Source organism: Empidonax traillii, unplaced genomic scaffold (assembly GCF_003031625.1).
Source record: "Empidonax traillii isolate 1590-97213 ecotype Southwest subspecies unplaced genomic scaffold, ASM303162v1 scaffold644:size547830, whole genome shotgun sequence".
Lineage (NCBI taxonomy): Eukaryota > Metazoa > Chordata > Aves > Passeriformes > Tyrannidae > Empidonax > Empidonax traillii.
The window spans coordinates 2321-24501 of record NW_020955837.1 but is presented as its reverse complement, the minus strand read 5'-3'; the positions used below and the strand labels follow the sequence as shown (position 1 = coordinate 24501).

The 22181-nt window shown below is 41.0% G+C and overlaps 1 protein-coding gene across 1 annotated transcript; it reads left to right on the top strand.

Moving 5' to 3' along the window:
* The first annotated feature begins 10559 nt into the window (after positions 1 to 10559).
* Positions 10560 to 17498, top strand: LOC114065314 (ovalbumin-like). The gene is made up of 8 exons (XM_027899120.1): positions 10560 to 10637; positions 12308 to 12492; positions 13074 to 13124; positions 13713 to 13841; positions 14525 to 14642; positions 15233 to 15375; positions 15548 to 15703; positions 16747 to 17498. Exons 2-8 carry the CDS (start codon positions 12325 to 12327, stop codon positions 17140 to 17142), a joined length of 1161 nt encoding a protein of 386 aa, XP_027754921.1. The 5' UTR covers positions 10560 to 10637; positions 12308 to 12324; the 3' UTR covers positions 17143 to 17498.
* The last annotated feature ends 4683 nt before the right edge of the window (positions 17499 to 22181 follow it).

The window sequence follows — 22181 nt, the reverse complement described above, 5'->3', positions numbered from 1 at the left end:
CCCCCATTATTCTGTTTAATTGTTTCTTTGCTTGATGGTTATTTTAAAGTAATGAAATTGAGAAAATCAAGGCTGAAATGGTAAATGGATTCCTAAAACTACATACGAGAGAGGTTTTCAAGCCACGGAGTCCACCTAATGTCTTCGCTGTGAAACAGAGCTACTTGACTCATTTTAAACAGGCCATTAGGTGTCACTAGGCATACAAAATGATGTCTCAGTTTTCAAAAACTAGGTTTGGTAGCTTAATGTAGGTTCCAATTTTGTTCTTAATTTTTGTGTAAGTAGGCGATTATGATCAGTATACTGAAATTGTGGACCTGTGGCAACGTGCTTGGAACCCAGTCATTTTTAAAGAAAAAAAACCAAAAATATTTTTTGGTGAAACATCAGAGCCATTTTAAGAGGTCCATGTCCTGGATGAAAAAATATCACAGTCAAATACTGTAGAAGGGGCAGAGCTATTTGGTTTATGAAAGAGAAAGCATTCTTCATAAAGGCTAAAATGAGAGGTAAAGGGTAGATTCAGCAAAATTGAATAATACCATGCCCCTGTATCAATGTCTGGGCCCAGTACTGTGCTGGTGCATTGCTTGTCTGGGATGGCAGGACCTGCTGTAAAGCCACTGTGTGGTCAGTGTGGCTGCTGCAGTCCCCATGGGAAGCATGGAGGGTGTTACAAAGGGATGAGGGAAGAGCAGCCATGAGGACAGCAAACACTGCCTGCTGCTTCTGAACTCTCCTCTGAAGTCCAGAAAGAGTTTAAAAACATGGATCCCAGCTCCCACAAAGTCTAGGTATTGTCCTAAAGTACTTTTCATTCCCTGACAGCGTCACTTAAGATGGTGTGTCAATAAATTGCCATCTGTCCATTCACTACACTCTGTTTTCACCATGTGCTTGTGTTGTTCTGGATACACGGTGCAGCCCCCTGGGCTGTCTGTGGAGCAAAAACAGACACACACATAAGTACAGTATTCAAAATGCTCTGTGAACCTAGTGTGCCTTTCCTTCTCATGTCATTTGGGGAAGGGTTAGAGATGACATATCCCCCGGCTAGGGGATATAATCGTCTGGGGCCATTCCACATTCCTCTGCATATTTGACTTGTGAGATAGGCTTACCTTCTCCTAAGCAAACCAAATCTAAGACTGAAAGCACAAGATTTGGCAGGCAGTATGCTGTAACAGACTCCTCAGAGGAGATGCACTCAGAGAACCTCCTGGATTCCAGGGCAAAGCTGTCCTGGGACCCCAGATGGTATTTGACAAAACACAGCATGCAGAATGAAACTGGAAGCTACATATATGTTGGGAAGGCTTTGACACAGAGCGGTGGTTCAGTTTTCTGTTTCTTGAGGCTAGTGAGATAAGATTTTTCCATCTGGAAAAGAGACAGGAGAGAGGGGATTGTCAAGGAGTAGCAAGGGTGAGGCTGCTTGGGAAAGGAAGGAGACCCAGGGCAGCAGGTGACAGCAAGGCCAGCAGGGCAGTGGCATCCCCCATTAGGTATTCAGTGCTACAGTTCCCTATACTCTTCCTACAGTCCAGTGATTCTCAAAAAAGTCTGTAGTGAGGAGGTAAATCAAATATTAAGTCTGGAGATTAAGTTCACACATCATGGTCTATAATGGTCCTAACCAGAACACTGTTGTACTTCAGGAATTAGTGACCCACATAGAAATGGACCTGATCAGGCTGACCAGCTGTTTTGTGCTAAGTTATGTTGTACATACTGGACTATTCTGTGCTGAACACATCATGTGGCTGCAGGCTAAACTTTAACTGCTAATGTCAATGGAGAAGTTTGTAGATGCTCCCAAACTGGCACCTGGTGATGATGCTGCCAGCACACCCTTGACCTCATTGCAGTCTACAGCTTCCTCATGAGAGGAAGAGGAGGGACAGACACTAATCTCTTCTCTGTGGTGACCAATGACAGTACCCGAGGAAATGACCTGAAGTTGTGTCAGGGGAGGCTTAGGTTAGATACCAGAAAAAGGGTCTTCATGCAAAGGGGTGGTTGGGCACTGACCAGGCTCTCCAGGGAAGTGGTCACAGCATCAAGCCTGACAGAGTTCAAGAAGCCTTTGGATGATACTCTCAGGCACATGGTGTGTCTCTTGGGGATGGTCCTGTGCAGGGCTGTGGATTGGACTTGATGATCCTTGTGGGTCCCTTCAAACTCAGTATATTGTGTGATTCTGTGATTCTGTCATACTGTTATTCATCAGTAGAAATCATAAATGACAAAGAGTTGTTTACTTCTAAGAACATACCTATAAAACTGCAAAGATCACACAACCAGATAACCTCTGCATGCACAGGATATGAAGTGTTCTGTGCCCTGAATAAAGATTCATCCAGTGCTGCACTGCTTGGGGTTCCTAGCATTGGAAGGGAAATTATCTATGCTATCTCCTTTTTGCCTCTCATTTTATTTCCAATAAAAAAAGTGCACTTTAATAATTTTCTTCCTAGTGTCCAAAATAAATACTTGCAGTAGTACATTACAGGGTCCATTTTGGTGAGGTTCATGGCCAGGCACAGGCAATGAAAGCTGGCAAGGACTGCAATCAAAAGACTCAGTTTAAATCCTTCTTTCAAGTGAGGGGGATATAGGCAACGCCATGGAGGCATCTCATAGCTCTGTCACAAACAGTACTCTGATCCAAAGCTTGGCAGTTGCTTTAGATGTGACTAAGCTCAGGCAGTCAAACTCCTAGGAGAGGAATGATATTTTCAACAGTAGAGGTTTCTGAAGTCCTGAATGATATGAAGACAGTGATAGAGATCAGCTATTCAGTATACCTTCAGACACAGGAACGTAATGGTATTAAAAGAAGTTAGTAGAAAGCGGTTAAAAAACCCCCAGAAGACAGAGGTAGCTGACAACAAACAGGTATCTGAATGATGGAACTCATAGTCAAAGAATGCTGGAGATAAAATTTTACATGATTTTAGAAGGAGATTGGACAAAACCATGGAAAAGAAATCCATTGAGAGGTAATAAATATATAGAAAATACTATCACCTATTTAACTTCCAGGACTAAATGGCCAGTGTCAGAACCATGACATTGTGACCAGCCCCAGCAGGAGATTTCCCTAACACCCTCTGCATGTGGGTATGGAGCCTGTACTGGGTACTGGCACCACTTTGGTACTAGGCATGGGTTTTGTGAGAGGAGGACATGAACTATCCTCTGCCAGTTGCAGCAGGCTGTGTGATGAATGAAAAGAACTCATTGTATGCTGAATTTTCAGTAGAGGAGCACATGGCACCTCTGCTCAAGTCTATTTAAGAAAGTGTGGCAAGAGAAATGTGAGAAATGTATTTAGAGAAACGTGTTTAGAGAAACAAAACAAAAGACACGTGGAAGGAGATGTTATTAAGAGCTCAAATAAAGGCACACTCTTGGGAGGCACCTCTGAAGGACTGCAGCCACAGGCAACCTACGTCAGGGTAATGACACTCCTGAAAGGCTGAAGCAAGGACATTGCTGTGGAACTGCAGCCTGGGGAGCAGACTATTTTACCCTTTTTTTCACAGGATAAAAGTGAGCAACTGGCAGATAGAAACAGTTATATACCAACCCCATTGCCTGCTGCTACACCAAAGGGACTGGGAAGCACTGGGAAGCTGAAACTAATAAGCAGAGAAGACTTTTTGGACTGAAGTTGAGTGTGGGGAAGCAGGATGAAATGTGTGTTTGTTTCATAGGTTGTTACAATGGTTTTGGTCAATACCCCTATCAACAACAACAAAAAAAATTATGTTCATCAGCAAGAAACTATGTGAAATTCCCCAGGTCAAGGCTGTTGCCCACAAGAGAAGTCTATTTCAGCCTAACCTGAGCACTTCAGTCCCTGCCTAAAGTGCACTGCTGATGCCCATCCCTAGGCCTGCTTCCTTAAAGACCTCAGACTTGTAGCCCTGTCTCCAGCCCATCTCTTTTGCTTATAAGTGGATGACAGAGCTCTGAGTGCACTAAAGAGCTTTAATCGTCCTGGTTAGCCTTATTTGGAGGCTCCCTCCACATCTATGGGCATAGGAGTTCTAAGCTATACGCTGGACTTTCAGTTCTTCTCTGTGTTACACCAGCTGGATATCAGTCTCCAGTTCAAACACAGCTGTGCCCATTCCTGGCCAAGGACTCCTAGTGTGACCTTGGCCCTGCCTTGTGATCAGTGGACCTGGACCTAGCTCTGATGTGTGAGCTGACTTTGTGGTGTGTCTTAGGACCTGGACTGCCTGTGATCTCTGGGCCTGCTCTGCTCAGCTGCTGAGCCCTGGACGGTGGGGCTGCTGTGCTGCCAGCTGTGGGATCCCCTTTGCCTCCTGGTTTGTCCCTCTCTGGAGAGAAGCTGGTCCTTGCTGCTCCACTGCAGTGAGCCTCAGGCCTCTCTGAGCCCTCTGTCAAGCACTGAGGAGCCCGAGTCTCTGGTCACGCAGGGCCTTGTCCTTACAAATCTTCTTGATCTCCCCACCGTCCTCATCTGTTACTCAGACCCAGGCTTCTAGCCCCCTTCCACCCAGCCAGACCCTCCTTTCCCTGGCTTGTTCCTGCCAGCTTCTGGGGCCATACCTCACTCAGCTCCCATGCCATGTCTCTCTCCGATCCACTGTCCCTGCCTTGGCTCTATGTCCACTGAAACAACCGACCAATATCCCTCAGCCATGGGGTCACTCTAAAGTGAGTCACAGAATCACAGAATCATTTAGGTTGGAAAAGACCTCTAAGATCATTGAGTCCAACCTTTGACCAATCACCACCTTGTCAAGTAGACCAGAGCGCTAAGTGCCACATCCAGTCCTTTCTTGAACACCTTCAGGGACAGTGACTCCACCAGCTCTCGACTGTTATAAACAAAAAAATATCTTTCAGAACCTTGAGCACCAGTCTATGATTTAAGTATGTGAAGGGCTGGGACATGTCAAGTCACTCTAAAGCATGTCTCTCCTTAGCTCAGGTCCCTCTAAGGAGCAAGGACACACCGTTCTTGGAGGGGAGGCTGCTGGTCTGAGCCCTCACTGGCCCTAACCTCCTGTAGGACATCACCCACCTGCCCACAGCTCAGGATTTCATGTTACCTTCCTGGAGCCATCAGCCCTTGCACTAGCAACACCACATTGGGGTTGTTCTCTTGTTCTCCACAGCCTTGCCCTGCCTGGTCATGGGACCTCTTGATCACAATTTGCAGACTGATTTCCTGGCTTGACTTTGAGCCTGCTCTGTCACTATGGACTTCCCTGGTAGTCACTGTATCTGATCCCAGCCCTCATTTGTGGAAATGACTTCCCAGCTTTGGACCTGCCCTGTTGCTATATTGCCTTATGATCTGCAGGGTTGGTTGGACCTGTCACCATTTCAGAGTCTGTCCTCTTTCCCTTGCTCAGATGCTCTGGGGCTGGACACCGGTCAGTGAGTCTCCCATCCCACAGCCAGCAGCCAGCTCTCATTGTTCCCTGCCCCCAGCCTCTGTAAATGGACCCTGGTCCTGGTTCTTCTCTTGCTGTGCCCATAGCTGTTGATGGACCCTGTTACTGGCATTTGGTTTGGCTTCCCTGTGGTGAGATATTGTAGTGTGGCACTGGTTGTTGAGGGTTCTGCCCGTGCTGGGGGTGACCCTTGGCCCAGCTCACTGTCCTCATGGAACAACCCTGCTCTTGCTGCTCCTGACAATCCAGCTAACTTTACACCAAAAATATTGCCTGCTTGCTCGGCCTATAACTCTCCAATCTGGTGACAGGGGGATCCTGGGAGATCATTTGGAAGGCCTTACTGAAGTCAGGGTATAGGACTGCTTTTCTCCTGTAGATAGAACAAGCCATCCCATCCTAAGAAGCCAATGAGGCTGGTCAGGAGTGATTTGCCCTTGGAAAATCTGTGCCCTTTTTTACCATCATCTTTTGTTCCTTTACATGTCTCAAAATGCTCCCAGGATGCTTTGCTTTGAAGCCTTCTCTAAGGATTTGAACTTGAATACAACTGCCCATCAAGGTGCTAGTGACCCATGCAACAATTGACAGAAGAAAGCACAGGCCTGTGCTTGCCGAGCATATAGGTTGGCTCTCCCTCCTGTGCTGGGCTGCACGTGGCCCTGGGCTGGATGAACTTTGCATGCAAGCCAGAGGGAAGGAACCTGCAGGTTTGGCATGAGTGACTGCAACCCCTGTGTCTTCGTATATATTGTAAAGTGAAGTGGCAAGTTTTCATGAACATCATTTTGTTTCGCAGTAGAAATTAATTATTTTCTTCTTTAAAAATTTCTGCAAGAGCTCTAAAGACCAAAGTGTCAGTGAACACCTATCTCCATGGATGGCTCCTGCACTGCATGCCATTCCTCGACTGGTCGTCTCTCAAATATTGCACAACTTAGGGTTGAGGGAATGTAACCTATATTATCCTTTTTCCTTCTAATGTTAGCTGCAATAAATGGTATTTTAAACAATATCTTACAGAGTCTGAGTATCTTTCTTGATGCAGATAATAATGAAAACTAACTCTTAGTGCCTTGCAGTAGTATACTACACCTTTTCAGGGGCTGCAGAGACCTGTAGTCTCCTTAGTTTTCTTTTTCTGAAAATTAGTAATTTTTTCGAATCATCATGAACCTTCTCCAATCATTCTGACTTTTCCTTAGTCTTTTTGCTATTATAGCTAAAGAAGATTTTTTTTTACAGCCCTTCACATCCCTTGTCAGCTTTCCCTCCAGAACAATTTTTGCTTCTCAAATTTCACCCTTTCGTGCATGGGAAAAGCTCCTATACTCTTGCCTGATGGATTCTCCTTGCTTTCAACTCTTGTATGTTTTCTTTTAACATTTGAGTTCAGGCAGTATGAAGGCACCTTCATCATCAGAGACACTGTATATTGCTTCCACAGCAAGGTATGTGGAAAGTGAAAGGCTTTGCACGTATGTGAGGCTAAAACTCATTCAGCCATAGCAAGGATCTGAGACAAATGCTGCCATCCAAACCACTGCTGGCCTGTGGGATATGACCACTGAAAGTTACACCATGAAGGTCAAATGAATCTATGTCAGATCAAATATCCGTGGGGGAGCATTAAGAAATCATCAGCTATACAGTGAAGTCCGAGCAATGTGAAACGTCATATGGGATATTGCAATGACAATTAAGACAAATGTTCCATCACAGCCTGTGAGAGATCAAGGCAGCACTGCAGGCAACAATGTACATCTCCAGAATGGCAAAGAGCTGCTGCAGAAAGGTGCCATGTGGGCTATGAGCACCTCTTTGAAGGAGCTTGACCACACACCTTGTATGCTTTGTACTGGGGAAAAAACAGTCCCACAGAACAATTGAGAATGAAGTCATCACTGATAGCTACAGCACCCAGGTCTACAATGATAACCAGTTAGACAGGCAGCTACAATTGATAAATGATTTGTAAATGAATGGTTACCTCTGCCCCGATTGAAAGACAGCTTCCAGAGTCACTATGTAAAATGAAGACAAACACAAAATGCTCCTTCCTACTGGCAAAAGAGCAGGAACAAGGAGGAGAACAAAATCTTGAGTTCTGCATAGGTTTTTGTGATTGAATGAGAGGCTTTGGTCTGTGAGCTGACCTGGACTTCATATCCTTTTGAATATGAAGTACCTTTTACACTCTCAGTTGTTCACGCCTCAGGTACTCAAGAGTCTGTTGGTTTAGGGACAGCTCCACAATTAAATGCCCGGCAGAAGAAAGGGCAGCAGAGCCTTAGCTGACCTCTTTCTTGGGACAAACACTGTCAAACAAGGATGTGAGACTGAACTGTTTGTACTGCTTTCACAGCTGCGTTGGACAGGGCAATCCATTGCCAGTGTCCCAGGTAATCTTCAACTGCAGGAAGGTTTGCTTACTCTCTATAGACCCCATGTCCAGAAGACTGTACAAGACCACCATGTGTTGATGCTGTGCTGATGGTCTGCTCTGATCTAATTCTCAGTTTGCTCATGGGTATACTCAGTTGCTTAAAAGTGGCTTGGCACTAATTATCAGTTTGAGCACAGAAAACCACAAGAGACCCCTTAGAAAGAGCACAGCATCCCTTTATCTAATGTTATAAAAGCAGAACTTACTATCCTCCATGTACTTGCTTATTGTGGATGTGTTCTGAACCTGAAACTCCAATTCTTGGAGCAAATATATATATATATAAATAAATATATATATATATATATATATAACTCATGAAACAAAACTCTGCATCAAAAACAAGCAAAGCTTGTTCTGCATATCTGGAACCAAGACACTACATAGAAGTCAAGTTCACCACATATAAAAAACCCCCACCATTGGAATAATTTTAAGTCTATACTTGTAGTGTGATGGCGTGAAAAAAATTATCACCAACAAAATTGCAGCTGCTTGCCGGACGTGTTTGTAAGTACTAAAATACAGGCCATATATGTTGAGCTGGGCTTGTGACACAGGTCTGGTAACTTCTGCAATTCATGTATGAGAGGCCAGATTAAGGCAAAGGGGATCATGGTTGTCTAGCAGAGAGGCTTGAAGGACATTTGAACGGTAGATTTCACTGAGTTAAATATACTAGCCAACTCTTACTTGCAGCAATGGAAGACCAGTGTGGTAGAAGTAGAACTAAACCCCTGCGAACACAAAGTGGCCCAGAATAAAAAAGGTATAAAAACTGAAAAGAGTGGCAGAAATCCAAGGCTCACTCTAAACAGTGCGAGAAAACAGCTTATTAGGTGTAAACACATAGATTCAAAGAATCATAGAATATCTCAAATTGAAAGGGATCATCAAGTCCCCCCTTGCAGGACTACCTGTATATAAGCCATATGACTAAGGGCATCATCCAGACACTGTAAAGTATCTGGAAGCATCCCTTTAAGGCTAGATGTCTTCTCCAGCATCTGACTGTCTGGTCAACAGTTCCTTGCCGTGGTGAGAGGCCAAACTATCCTTCTTTTCCTTTTATGTCACTGGGATATTACAGTGTGTCAGGACCATCTGATCTACATTGATCTGTATATTAACAAACAGATATGAAGCACTGAGTAGAATAAACACACACAACTTGGTTTTGGTGTTTGACAGAACAGATAGTGAAGATTTTTGATTGACAGTGCACCTGGAAGACTCATTCTCCATTCCTTTTCTCCAGCCACATACCAATATATACCTTATAGGTAGGGACAAGGTTTTTTTTGAGAAGCACTTCTATCATCAGAAAAAACAGACAAGCTTTTTAAGCCTTCTTAAAGGCTGAAACAGAAGTAGTAGGCCTGACTTAAAAAGAAAAAAAAAGAATTATTCTGTGCTTAAGTATAGATATCTATCTGTCAGACTATCTGTGGGAAAACAAAAATAATGCCCAAACTAAACCAAAACACTTAGTTGATACCTATGGAGTAGAGATCTAATGAAAAATAACACTTCCACTACAATCTTGCCTTGCTTAAGCCCTCAGACTGCCTTGGTGATAACAACTCCACTGCCAAAGAGAATGTAAATTTCTATACTATGTTTATTTTTACAAAATGAAGCAGACTGAGATAAAGAACACTGCACTGCCTAAACTTCTGACAGCAGTACAGGAACCTACCTCTTCTTTACAGAGATCATAGCCATGTCCAATATGTTGAAAAGACTTATGTCATACAGGCTTTGGGATTTCCCCTCCTCCCTTTTTTAAATCACATAGTACTTTGTAGAGGTCAAAATGGTTTCTTTACTGTTTGTCCATTCTATTATTTCAATACAGAACAATAGCTTTTATAACTGAAATGTTTTTATAATTGAAATATATTTGCTATTGTATATTATGGTTGTCCCACAGAGCATGAACACTCCTCTAGCTGGATTTCACAGTTCCTCTGTCCTCTGTGAGGTCATTAAGTTAGTACAGACACATTTGGAATTGAGTATTTTTACTTTGTCTAAAGCTATGTTTTGCTATTAAACCCCTGAGAATAAACTAATTTGCTGTAAAACCACACTCACTAAAAGATTTTTTTAAAACATCCCAGCTCTTCAAAGAAAATGATCCTGTTTTTCACTTTCATCTTAACTGGTTTTCTCACATGCACCCTTCTTTATTTCAACAGTTTTATTAGTAGAGTAATAGGCCAAGACCTGTTCTCCTTTGCTTCTGTTTGGCATGACTCAGCTGCATTTTGTCCATTCAGAAAGGATTAATTCACAGAGAGAGTTCTGGTCTGTTACTACAACCAGAATAAGAACTTGACTGATATTGACAGGTTGACTAACAACTGCTAATTGTGTGCTCCACCACTAAGTTGTTCACATTTTTTTGTTTTTACTGCCATCCCAGTACCTAGCTGCAAATGAGGCTTTAAGGAACACGAGCATTATTTCCCAGTTTTTTCTTCAGCCTAATGGTCCTGATGTACTGATGGAAAGTACTGTTATACAGAATAAAAACTAATATTTGCTCACCCTTCAATAGAAACAAACCCACTGAAACAAAAACTGACCTAATATCATTAAATTATTTTTATGGTGTCGAAGGTCAAACTTCTGAAAGGCAGCAGTGGGTGGCTCACAGTTCAGACTGTATAAATTCCCAAGGGCTCAGCCAGTATGTCTACATACAGCTGGAAAGCTGTATTCCCTTTGGTGCCGAAACTCAAAAGGTAAGCATCTCTCTAGGAAAATTTACTTTCTTACTATATTATTTCAGGTTTATGACAAAACTTAAAAAGAAAGTAGATATTGTTTTGTATTTGACATCTTCGCTCTAGAAAGCATTTTTTAGGATAGAATATTTACATCATAGTCTCTACAAGTCTCACTTTTGTGCATGCATTCCACACTATTTTATTATGTGTAAAATCTGAGTATTTGGGATTTTTGGGGAGATTTTTTAAAAGTTATTATTTGTGCTTCAAATATTATTTTGTGCTTAAAATACGATTTTATTTCAGAGCATCTTATCCTTCCATTCAGTATCTCTTTAAGTTTGATTTTGGCAGTCAAATAATAAGTTTGCTTGGTTGACCTCTGGTTTCAATAGAGTGCACTGAGAGCAAAACTGTGCCATTCAGTGAATTTGATAAGTTTATTTTAGTGTGAAATTTCTCTAACAGTTGAATCCCTGAAAAATACAGCTGGTGAACACTGTAAAAGATAAAAAGTGTACAGATGTACAGTTCTTAAATAACCTACAAATGGGAACACGTATACAGAAAGGAAAGTGAGAGAAATCTGTGTGTGAGTGTATGCATATATCCAGGAGCACAGTCACAAAAAACTCTCATTAGAGTTTAAGACTACAAAGATAAACTTGAGATCTCAGCATTTAGCTCCTGCATAAGAGGCTGGATTTTGAAAAACAGTAAACTTTCAAAATTCCTGTAAATCACAAGATGGAAGCTAAATCCATGCTGACCTGAGAAGTTGTGCTTTATGTAAGCACAGTGGCTAGACAGGACTTGTACCATCCATCACTTTATAGCAGCCTCAGACAGAAATAAACATAAGGCTTTTACTGGTCTATGTCGCAAACAAATATTTGTTTAATTGTGCTAAATTATGGTACATATAGCTATTTTATCGTATCTGCCTCTCTTCTCTCTCTCTACCTGAATGTCACTAACACAATTTAATTTCTCAGAAAGTTTGAAGTATAGTATAGTATATTTAAGCAAAGCACGCTGTATCTGAAAGCACAATAGGATGAAACACAAATTTTGAGCATCAGTCTAGCTCCTAGACTTTGTACCTTAGACAAATTATATTGCCTATTCATACTTCCATTACTAAAACAAAGGTAAAACCACAGGCCTGTGAAGATCTACTGACAGTAAGTACTGTGCAACAAATAGATATTTTACTGCATTTATTTTTAGAAAACAAAAATAGCCAGCCAGCCTCTGATTTTACTTATATCTGTCCAAAATTAGAGCAAGTCTAACATAATTTGCACTTAAATTTCCAGCTTTGCAAGTATATCAGAGACAGTATTTTCTTGTTTTCATCAAAGCTACTACAAAGTATTAAGGAATTCTATGCTTCAGTGAATTAAATAAGTACAGGCAACTGTTGTTTGACTGCTTTGAAAAGGTAAACAGACTTAAGACCTCAGAGGAACTGTTACAAAAGGGCAATGGGACACAAATGCATAAAGAAACAGATTTATGAATTCATAGTTCCTAACATACATGAGAGGTGAGCATAGCAGTAGGTATGTAACCACAGAATGATTTCAAAACCACTTGTTTATATTTCATGGCTCAAAAACTGCTATTAAACATGCTGTGTTTGTGTGCTATGCCATTATATTGTTATTGTACTTCTGCTCTAGACAATACCGGTTTCAAGATGGGCTCCATCGGTCCAGTAAGCACGGAGTTTTGTTGTGATATATTCAAAGAGCTGAGAATCCAGCATGCCCGGGAGAACATCATCTACTCCCCTGTGACCATCATTTCAGCTCTGTCCATGGTCTACCTAGGAGCAAGAGACAACACCAAGGCTCAGATAGAAAAGGTGAGGCTACAGTTAAGGATTTAAACCCTCCTGCTGCTCAACAGACTCACAGCACTTAATGATATAGTGTCCCTTGCGTAGATCAGAGGTTAAAAAAATGTACATCCAGAGTTATCAAAAGCTGTGGCCACCTCAAACCCCCAGATTTAAATTTTAACATTGTTAGCAATAGTATCTTCAAAGAGAACAACACATTATAGTGGTCCTTTGTTTGGAGTAAGGAAAGGAAACAAAATGTCCAGGGAAAGAGCCAAAATATCTCCAGACTGAGAAGTGTTCCATGTATTTCCTACAGCTCTCACTACTTCCATAGAGAGTGGCTGGCTTGTTACCTAGAAGAATCGGTATTAATAATAGCACACACTGGAGCTGATTCCTAGATGTTCAATAGCAAAAAAATCATCCAGCAGGCAGCAGCAGGCATGGCTATTCACAGATGGTACAGATGGATTGCACTTTTTAAGTCATCCAGCTTCTCAGCTAGCCAAAGCATTTGCTTCACATCTTATGTGTTAATCTCAGTTGCATAACCTTTTCCTTGTCACCCCTGTTATTTCAACTGCTGTTATTCTCAATTACAGGCTGTTCACTTCGATAAAATCCCGGGGTTTGGAGAGAGTATTGAATCTCAGGTACAGAAAAAATCCATCTCCTTCTCTGTCACTTTCTCCTGGGAGCAAAAACTATCAGATAAAGCAGTCTCTCAGCAGTTCCAACACTTCTCCAGTAAGAAGCTGGTGCTCTGCATCCAGCATTTGGGGGAACACTACATTCATAAGAATAGATGGAGAAGGCAGGTAACTGAGGATTCAGAACAAGCATAAAATGAAATCCATTAGCATAATATTGGGAAAAAAGGGTAAAATTACAGATATTTGTATGATTAGGCAAGGTAGCCAGATGTTACTGGATTAATGGGACTGGTTGGGCATGGAGGAAAACTTACCTGACCTACTGGAGCTACACTACTGTAGCAGGTAATTAAGAGTCTCCCTGAGAAAGCTATGAGGAAATTACAGTAGAAAACCAGCACGGAATTGCACATATTACAAAAATACTATATCATCATATATAGCAAGCAGGCACATGGGATAAACAGTTTTATAAGCAGAAGTGTCTGAACTACTCTACTCCTTTCACATAGTATGTAAAACCTACTAATTATTAAAACTAGGATAACATCATCTGTCTTTTTATTTGTATTCCTGTCAACGATACAGTGTGGCACATCTCTGAGCATCCACACTTCACTTAAAGACATACTCACCCAAATCACCAAACCAAGTGACAACTACACAGTCGGCATTGCCAGTAGACTTTATGCTGAAGAGAAGTACCCAATCCTGTCGGTGAGTTGCTCTAAGATCTGATCTGAATGTATTTCCATGTCTGATCTGGATGTATTTCCATTTCTGTAATGCAAAAAAGCACTGTCAGAAGTCTAGGTTCTGCAAACGAAATTTTCTTCCATATAGAAGAAAGGATTCTCAGCTTCTCTCTATCACAGCCCTTGAAAGTCTTGAGAAAAAATGTGGCAAATCAAAAAGATGTTTGTGCATCTTTTTGTGGAATCAAGTCAAAGTATAATTAATAAAGGTAATTTCTGTTAGTAAAAGTTAACTCCAACTGTTTTCTCAATTTGAAAGCAAAACTGAAAAATAACTTCAGGCTCTCAAAAATATTCCACAGTTTTCCATTGAAAGGAACATTTACTTTGAAAGTAGAGGGAAATACCATTGAAAAATAAAAATTTTAAAAGTGGGAAAAATGGAAAAAACCACCATACTTAACTGAAATGGATGCCATTTTAAAATCAAACTCAGTTCTGGAAAATATTTTTTTAAAATGTGGGCAGATGCTGTTGCTTGAAACAATGAATGTAAAATCTTAAGATGCTTATGAACTAGAATAATGGCTTACTGATTAGGCTTAACAAGCAGATTATTAATATCTGCTAATTTCATTCTTGCACTTTACATTTGGAAAATGCTTTGACATTCTTCTCTGAAAATGGCATATTCTTCCTTTGCAGGAATACTTACAGTGTATTAAGGAACTGTATAAGGGAGGCTTGGAACCTATCAGCTTTCAAACAGCTGCAGAACAAGCCAGAGAGCTCATAAATTCCTGGGTTGAAAGTCAGACAAATGGTAAGAGGAAGCCAACTAACAGCATGGGTAGTTGTCACTATGTTTGAACAGCATAGGAGAAGGAGAAAAAAACCCTAAAACCTCTCCCTCTGCTCCTTCTCCTGGATAATAGATCAGCTCCCAGATATAGAACTATCGTTTAATGAATATTTTTTCCTCACACACACACATTTTAGAAGACTTTCTTTATCTGTAGGGGCTTTGTGGATATGTAATACTTCAGTCCTGATAAAAGGGACAACACTGAAATATGCTTTGTACATTTGGAGACCATCCTGGGATAAAAGGTTCCAATAGTTCTTCCCATTGTCACAAAATATACTCATTTTGCAACAAGTAGATAGATCTTTGGGTCTTATATCCCTCACTATAACTCTTTATAGCAAGGAAAAAACCAGCCATTGCCAACAGCAGTGAGCAAATCAGCTGTGGAAGTACAAGATAACAGATACAAAACCAAACCCATGTCCCTGCCCTACACTCTCCTCCCCACAAAATCTTTACCCTTGATTTAACGTTGTGACTGCCAAGTAAGATGTGTTATACACAGATACGTTACACATGTTATCTTTTCCTATGTATCCTTATAGGAATGATCAAAAATATCCTTCAACCAAGCTCTGTGAATCCAGAGACTGATATGGTCCTTGTCAATGCCATTTATTTCAAAGGATTGTGGGAGAAGGCATTTAAGGATGAAGGGACCCAGACAGTGCCATTCAGAATTACTGAGGTATGTACACATGGATCACCTTAAAGGTGTCATCTTTTAGAATTTATGAAGGGAGTAGACAAGCTGTTATACATTCTGCCTGAACAAGAGCAATTAGCATTTTAAACCATAAGCGGACATTTCTACACTTTAGGAATGATCTTTGTGAAAACTCTACTATTTGGTTTTGCAGCAAGAAAGCAAACCTGTGCAGATGATGTTCCAGATCGGTTCATTTAAAGTAGCAGAGATTACTTCTGAGAAAATCAGGATCCTGGAGCTTCCGTATGCCAGTGGGAAGCTGAGCCTGTGGGTGCTGTTGCCTGATGACATCTCTGGCCTGGAGCAGGTATGGCCCTGGTAGTAGGGTTTCAGAAAACCATAAACATGCTGAAATTTAGGTGCTGAAAAGCTCTTCACAAGAAAGTTGTCTTAAGCCACAGATCTGAATACTGGCAACATGGGATAGTTGCATACAAGCATGCAGCTCAGTGGTCCTCCAATAGTTTGTGATGAGCATGGATTGCTTAAGGAACTGCTATAGTGGGTTAAATATTTGTCACTGCAGAACAGATTCTTCTCAGATAAGCAGCTGTTACACCAGCAGCTTGAACTCCAAAGGTATTATATCTCCACTCCTGCACACTGATGAGCTTCCTGGGAAGTTCTTGTTAGCTTAACTATTTATAATTATTGCTTGGTTTGACAGCATTCAACATGCTTCCTTTATACCTTCAAAAATTAAAGTATCTGAAAACTGAATATGAGGAGTCCTGGAATGGTTAAAGCAATTTCAGAAAGCAAAGTGTATATGACATACTATTGTTGATATGAACAGAATACAGTCATGGGATATTGCCATTAGGAGGACTGCAGTTTAAATAGGAAAAGTGATATAATAAATCAGAGTTCATCAAAATGACTTTACACTAACTCAAAGAATTTAAATTACAAAAAAAAAAAAGGCATTTGAACACAACTAAATTTCTTCAGTAATAACTGACAGTTCAGATATTAGTAATTAGGTACCATTAAAACCTGGTTACTTCACAGTCTTGAATGTAGATAGAGCTGACAACTCATACATACTAAATGATTTTTGGAACACATTTCTAAAGAAAAGAAGATAAATAGGCAAGACCTTTGGTGAAATTTGCTGAATAGCCATTTGATGAAGAAAATTAATTGGCAGTGAGCCTATGATAGAAATAGAAAGCAGGACAGCAAAGGAAGATTAGCTTTTGTCTTCTAGAGATATTAATCTGCATACACCTAGAAAATGTATCATGACAAGAGAAGTCAGTTTAAGGAAAAATAAAACAACCAAACTGTTCTGCATTGCCACAAAAGAAGTTGTCATCTCAGAGATCAAATTTGCTTGTCTCATTGCAGCTTGAGACTGCAATCACCTTTGAAAATCTCAAGGAGTGGACCAGTTCTACTAGGATGGAAGAAAGGAAAATTAAAGTTTATCTCCCCCGCATGAAGATTGAGGAAAAATATAACCTCACATCTGTCTTAACATCCTTGGGTATCACCGACCTGTTCAGCTCATCAGCCAATCTGTCTGGTATCTCTTCAGCAGAGAGACTGAAGGTGTCTTCGGCCTTCCATGAGGTGTTTGTGGAAATCTATGAAGCAGGCAGTAAGGTGGAAGGCTCAACTGGAGCTGGAGTGGATGATACAAGTGTCTCTGAAGAGTTTAGGGCTGACCACCCTTTCCTCTTCTTGGTCAAGCACAACCCAAGCAACAGTATCATCTTCTTTGGCAGATGCTATTTACCTTAAAGATAGGGAAGCTGAAAGAGTTTCTATCTTTCATAGCATGACCCAAAATGCTGCGTTATCAAGGGTAAAAAGAAACACATACTCTCTCTTTCATCCATAGTGTCTAAAACCAGAAGGCTTTATTAAAAAAAAAAAAAAAAAAGAAGGCAGAGAAATTATGCCATGAAAACAGAGGCCCTTTACCTTTCCTTCCCGCAGAGGAAGGATTATTTACTTATGCATGAAGAGTTAATGGAATGAAAATTGGACCCCAAGAAAGTATGAGCATGAACAGAGATGTTCCTGGTGCAAGTCAATAATAATAGTGCCAAATCATCACACAGAAAAAACACAACCCACTTTATCAGCTGAAGTCTTATGGGGGAAGAAAAAAAAAAAAACAAAAAAGAAAAGAAAAGAAAAAAAAAAGAGCAGACTTCTAATTAAGCCAGATTTCTCTATGGACAAATGTTGTGGTGACTTCTCTGGAATTAGTCACTGTAAACCTTAAACTATCACACCAGTAGGTATGGTTGATACCATACCGACTCTGACAAAGTAATTGATTTTATTTTCTGCTCCTGATCCTGCAAGACTCTTCCTCACTTTCTGAAGATCCATTATAGGAACCTTATAATTCATATTTCTCCTTAAATCTTTTTGGCTTAATCATCATGACCAAATATGGCAGTGTGCTGTTCAAATTTTCTTCATGCATCCATATATAATGGGTCTTGCAGCTGTACTCTTATGCTCCTTTTATCATAATAAAAACATGTTTAAGCAAACACATTTCTTTTGGAGTATTTCAAGTGCACCTGGGATAGGATAATCCTTGTTATGTATAGAAGTGGGGGGACAAGAAGCTGGAGAACAGACCTGCTGGAAGAGATCTGGGGGTTTGGTTTGATGGCAAGTAGAATATGAGTCAGCAGTGCTCTGGAAGCCAAAAGGGCCAGTCAGGTTCTGGGGTGCATCAGGCAAAGCATGACAGGCCAGTCGAGGGAGGTGATTGTCCTATTCTACGCTGAACTGGCGTGGCCTCCCCTCAAGCACTGTGTGCAGTGTTGGGTGCCTCAGTGTAAGAACATCACACTATCAGAGTGTGTACAGGGGAGGGTGACCAAGATGGTGAAATCTCTTGAGGACAACAGTTACAAGGAGTGGCTGAGGTCAGCTTATTCAGCTGTGGCATGTTCAGCTTGGAGAAGAGAAGGCTGAGAGATGACTTCATCACAGACTACGACTTCCTCAGTGGGGGTAGGAGGGGGTGTTGATCTCTCTATGGTGACCAGTAAGGGCATGAAGATATGGAATAAAGCTGCACCAGGGGAAGTTTAGATTTGACATTAGGAAAAGTCACCTTCACCCAGAGGATGGTTTGTCACTGTAACAATCTTTCCCAGGGAAGTGGTCATGGTGCCATGCCTCTTAAGAGTTCAAGAAGTGTCTGGACAATGCTCTTAGTCATATGGTTTATTTATAGGCAGTCCTACGAGGAACAGGGAGCTGGACTCCACGATCCTTGTGGGTCCCATCCAACTTGACATATTCTATGTTTCTTTGATCAGAAGTTGTTCACTGATTTCAGAGAAGTGAGGAACGAGAGGCTGTCCCAACTCTGGGCTACAATATTGATATAATATTGATAAGCACTTAATACAATATTGATAAGCTGAGAAGCAGTTGGATATGCAGAAACTACATGCCAGCGAGACCACAGCACTGCCTCAGAGAGCCCAGGGGAATAGGAAATGGGAAGGAGTTTTTTAGTTATCTTTGTGGCTGGTTTATAAATCTTTATGGGCTTTTATTTAGTAACTAAAGAGGATAATCATGCTATGAGACATGACGTTTATGGCAAGTTACAGTTTTTCTCCAGAATTAATTATTCTTCTCTTTGTCACTGAAACAAGAAAAGAAACAGAACTCTGAGGAACTGTCACAGAGAAGAAGTACCAGAGGAGTGAAAGAGAACGCTTTTAGAGGATGCAGTTACTGCAAGAATACTGTGCTCTTTCCTGATCCCCTATGTACAGCATAGCATCAGTGCTGGGTGGTCTGTGGTGGAATGTTTTTCACTTCCACCACACAGTGTTTTGCTTATTCTACTTGTTTTGGCTTCCCCCCTTCATCCTCCAAGATAGCACATACTTTGGCAGGACCTAGGGGACATGACTTGCTGGGAGCAAACCTGGTCTTGCAAAAAAAAAAAAAAAAAAAGTGACACCACCTTCACTAGTGTGTAAATAGTTCAAATATTTTCCTTTACTTTCCTTTATCTTGGATGATTGCTTGTCAAGAGATAACAAATGGAGAAATTTATTGCAAGAAAGCTAACAATGTGTTTACTATTGACTTGGAGTTTCTGTTGATCTGGGCATGGAAATAGGGCACTTAAATTCCTTAGAATGCTTAACTTTCAGCAGATTTGTTCTAAAACTGCATTATTTTTTAGGCTGTTGTAGTTCTTATCAAATAAAACATACTTCTTCACAAACAAAAGACACAAAGAAGTACATTTGCTCCTGTACGTAGACAATTAATTTCAGTGCCGCCTCCTGATTTCTGTTTACTTCTCCTGCCAGCACAGCAACAAGCAGTCATATTCTTGTCCTTGATAGTCACTTGCTTAACCACCTATGCAGTCTGTCCATTCCTAATACACAAAAATTAAATAAATAAACATCCCCCCCAAAAAAACCCCAACTCAAAAACAAAAACAAAACCAGAAACATGCATTCCCAGTCCTATATTTTCAAGACTGAAAACTTTGAAACTAATTTGGGACTTGGCAAATCACACTCCCATGAAGGAATGGATGCTGGAGTTCTCAGATCTTAGAGAAATTAGTTGTTTGACCACTAAAATTTTCAACAGCCTTTCACACCTGAGGTACTGTAGCTTCTATATTAAGAAGTATGTAAAGAGTGGGATTGTAAAGGAACAAACCTGGATCTAATCCCAAGTTGTATGCCAGATACCAGGCCCCCATTGCCCACCATGAAACAAATTCTCTCCTTTGTGCCAACAGATTAGGCTACAGTTTCTTCTCTCCATCATCAAAGAAGCAGAATAGTAGGACCCTGTCACAGCGACTTCAGCCTTCGTGTCATGAAGTACAGGTAGATTGCCCTCTCATTTACCCCCAGTATTTCTTTCAGCTCAAGTATGGAAGAAGGCTCATACTCACAGCTTTAGGCTCCATCTTTAGAGGCTTTTACTGCTCTACTATATCTATACACCCCATATATGTTTGCAATTTCTCACATGAAAAGAGACAAAATTAATCCAAAGGATTAGTGAGTTGTGCAGATAGGCATTTGCTTGCTTTCCTGTGGTCTTACAATGGAAAGACAATTCCATAGGGATGACAGAAATTGATTCTGGGGCCTTTCTGTTTATTCCAGTACTAATTCTTCTAGTACATAATAATTAAAATAATATTGCTCATCTGAAAAAAAGTCAGTTATTTGTAAAAACTGGTCTCCTGAAGTTCACAGAGTTAGAGAGCAACTTGGGTTAGAATAGGCACCTGACAGTCCTCTGATCTTAATTTCAAAGACACAGCAGGTTGCTCAGGGCCTTTCACAGCCAAATTTTGCATATCTTTGAGTTTGGAGAATCCACAATGTTCTGACTAATTTAATTTTAAACATAAATGCAAATATCACTAATGTATAAGAAGTGCCAACTTTCTAGCCAGTTTAGCTTTCTATCACCAAATCAGAGTTGGCCATGTGTGTGAATGAGTTCCACCAGTTCCTTCATTTTGATTCTCCCCTGCTCAGTCCAAAAAGCCCTCACCATTTCCCCTCGCTTTTACTCTCCTGGAGCCAACAGAGAGTATCTCTGAATATCCCAAGGAGTGTTTAGTCACTCTGTGAACAGCAAATTCCTAGCATGGTTAACAATGCCTAGGAGCAAAAGTGAGATAATAGACAGTTTCATACTACACATTTTTAGTTCCAATAGCATAATTTATACTTTGTCTCCATTTTATTCTACATGGATTATCAGTGGGATATCATTTGCACCTGGCTTCTCTTTCCTCACTGTTAGAGTATTTAACATTGCAAGATACAGAGTTTAATACCATGTAGTCCAACTGTCTTCTGACAGGAACAAATGCTCTTACTTGCATTCTATGCATTCTACTCTCTGAAAAAAAAAATACTCCAAACTAATTTTGTCCTTTTATTTCTTCAATTTATTCATCATTTTCCTACTTTTTTTAAATGCTAGAAATAGCATGCCTCAGTCTAAAATCCTTGCAGGCAAACAATGACATTCTATTAGTGGCACCTTCAGAGAACAGGAACAGGCCCTGGATGTGAGGAAATCCTTACAGTGAAAGGCTGACTTCTTAGACACACAGGTAAAATTCCAATGTTGTAGCTCTGACAAGAGACCAAGATGGAGTGAGAAAATAGTGAGATGCCAGATCCGTTTTTGTAAGGAAGGGAATTAAAGGTCAACAAAGAAGGCAGAGGAGGAATCACTGAACATCACGGAGTGGTGTGTAGGAGTAATTCCTCTTTCTTCTTCCCTCTTTCATTCTGCCTCATTTCCCTTGGATTCGGTTCATTAACTACTTTCCCCAAGGCGCTGACTATCCCTACCCTACCCATGACCTCCTTGTTCCTCCTTGCCCTTCAGCAATCTCTTTCTTTGGGCAATGAAGGAAGATGGCAGGGCTGGGGTCAAGACTTGTTTCTAAGAGGAGAAATGTCAGAGAGAGGAAGAAAGTGGGAGGAGAGTGTTACCACTCCTACTGCCTAGAGGGGTCACCTGCCATGCAACTATGCTGTGTCAGCTACAGAGCTCAAGCTGCAACTCAGCTGCATCTGCAGGAGGTGGGCCAAGGGCCCATTCCTCCAGCCACAAGCAGAGAGCAATTGCTCTGTGTCTCCTTACGTGTCCTCTGCTAACTTTCCTTAGCCTGATGTTGCCTCCTTACCACTGAACTCAAATCATTCTTCACCTACATCTTGGTCACTCACTGTTCCCAGACAGCAACCACATAAGCAAGGGATACTAAGAAAGATGAAGGATATTAC

Excerpts from the sequence above, each read along its gene's own strand:
- LOC114065314 (XM_027899120.1), top strand. The coding sequence starts at position 12,325 with ATGGGCTCCATCGGTCCAGTAAGCACGGAGTTTTGTTGTGATATATTC. Across the intron at positions 12,493-13,073 it reads CCAAGGCTCAGATAGAAAAG|GCTGTTCACTTCGATAAAAT; the intron begins GTGAGGCTACAG and ends TCTCAATTACAG. Across the intron at positions 15,376-15,547 it reads TGCCATTCAGAATTACTGAG|CAAGAAAGCAAACCTGTGCA; the intron begins GTATGTACACAT and ends TTGGTTTTGCAG.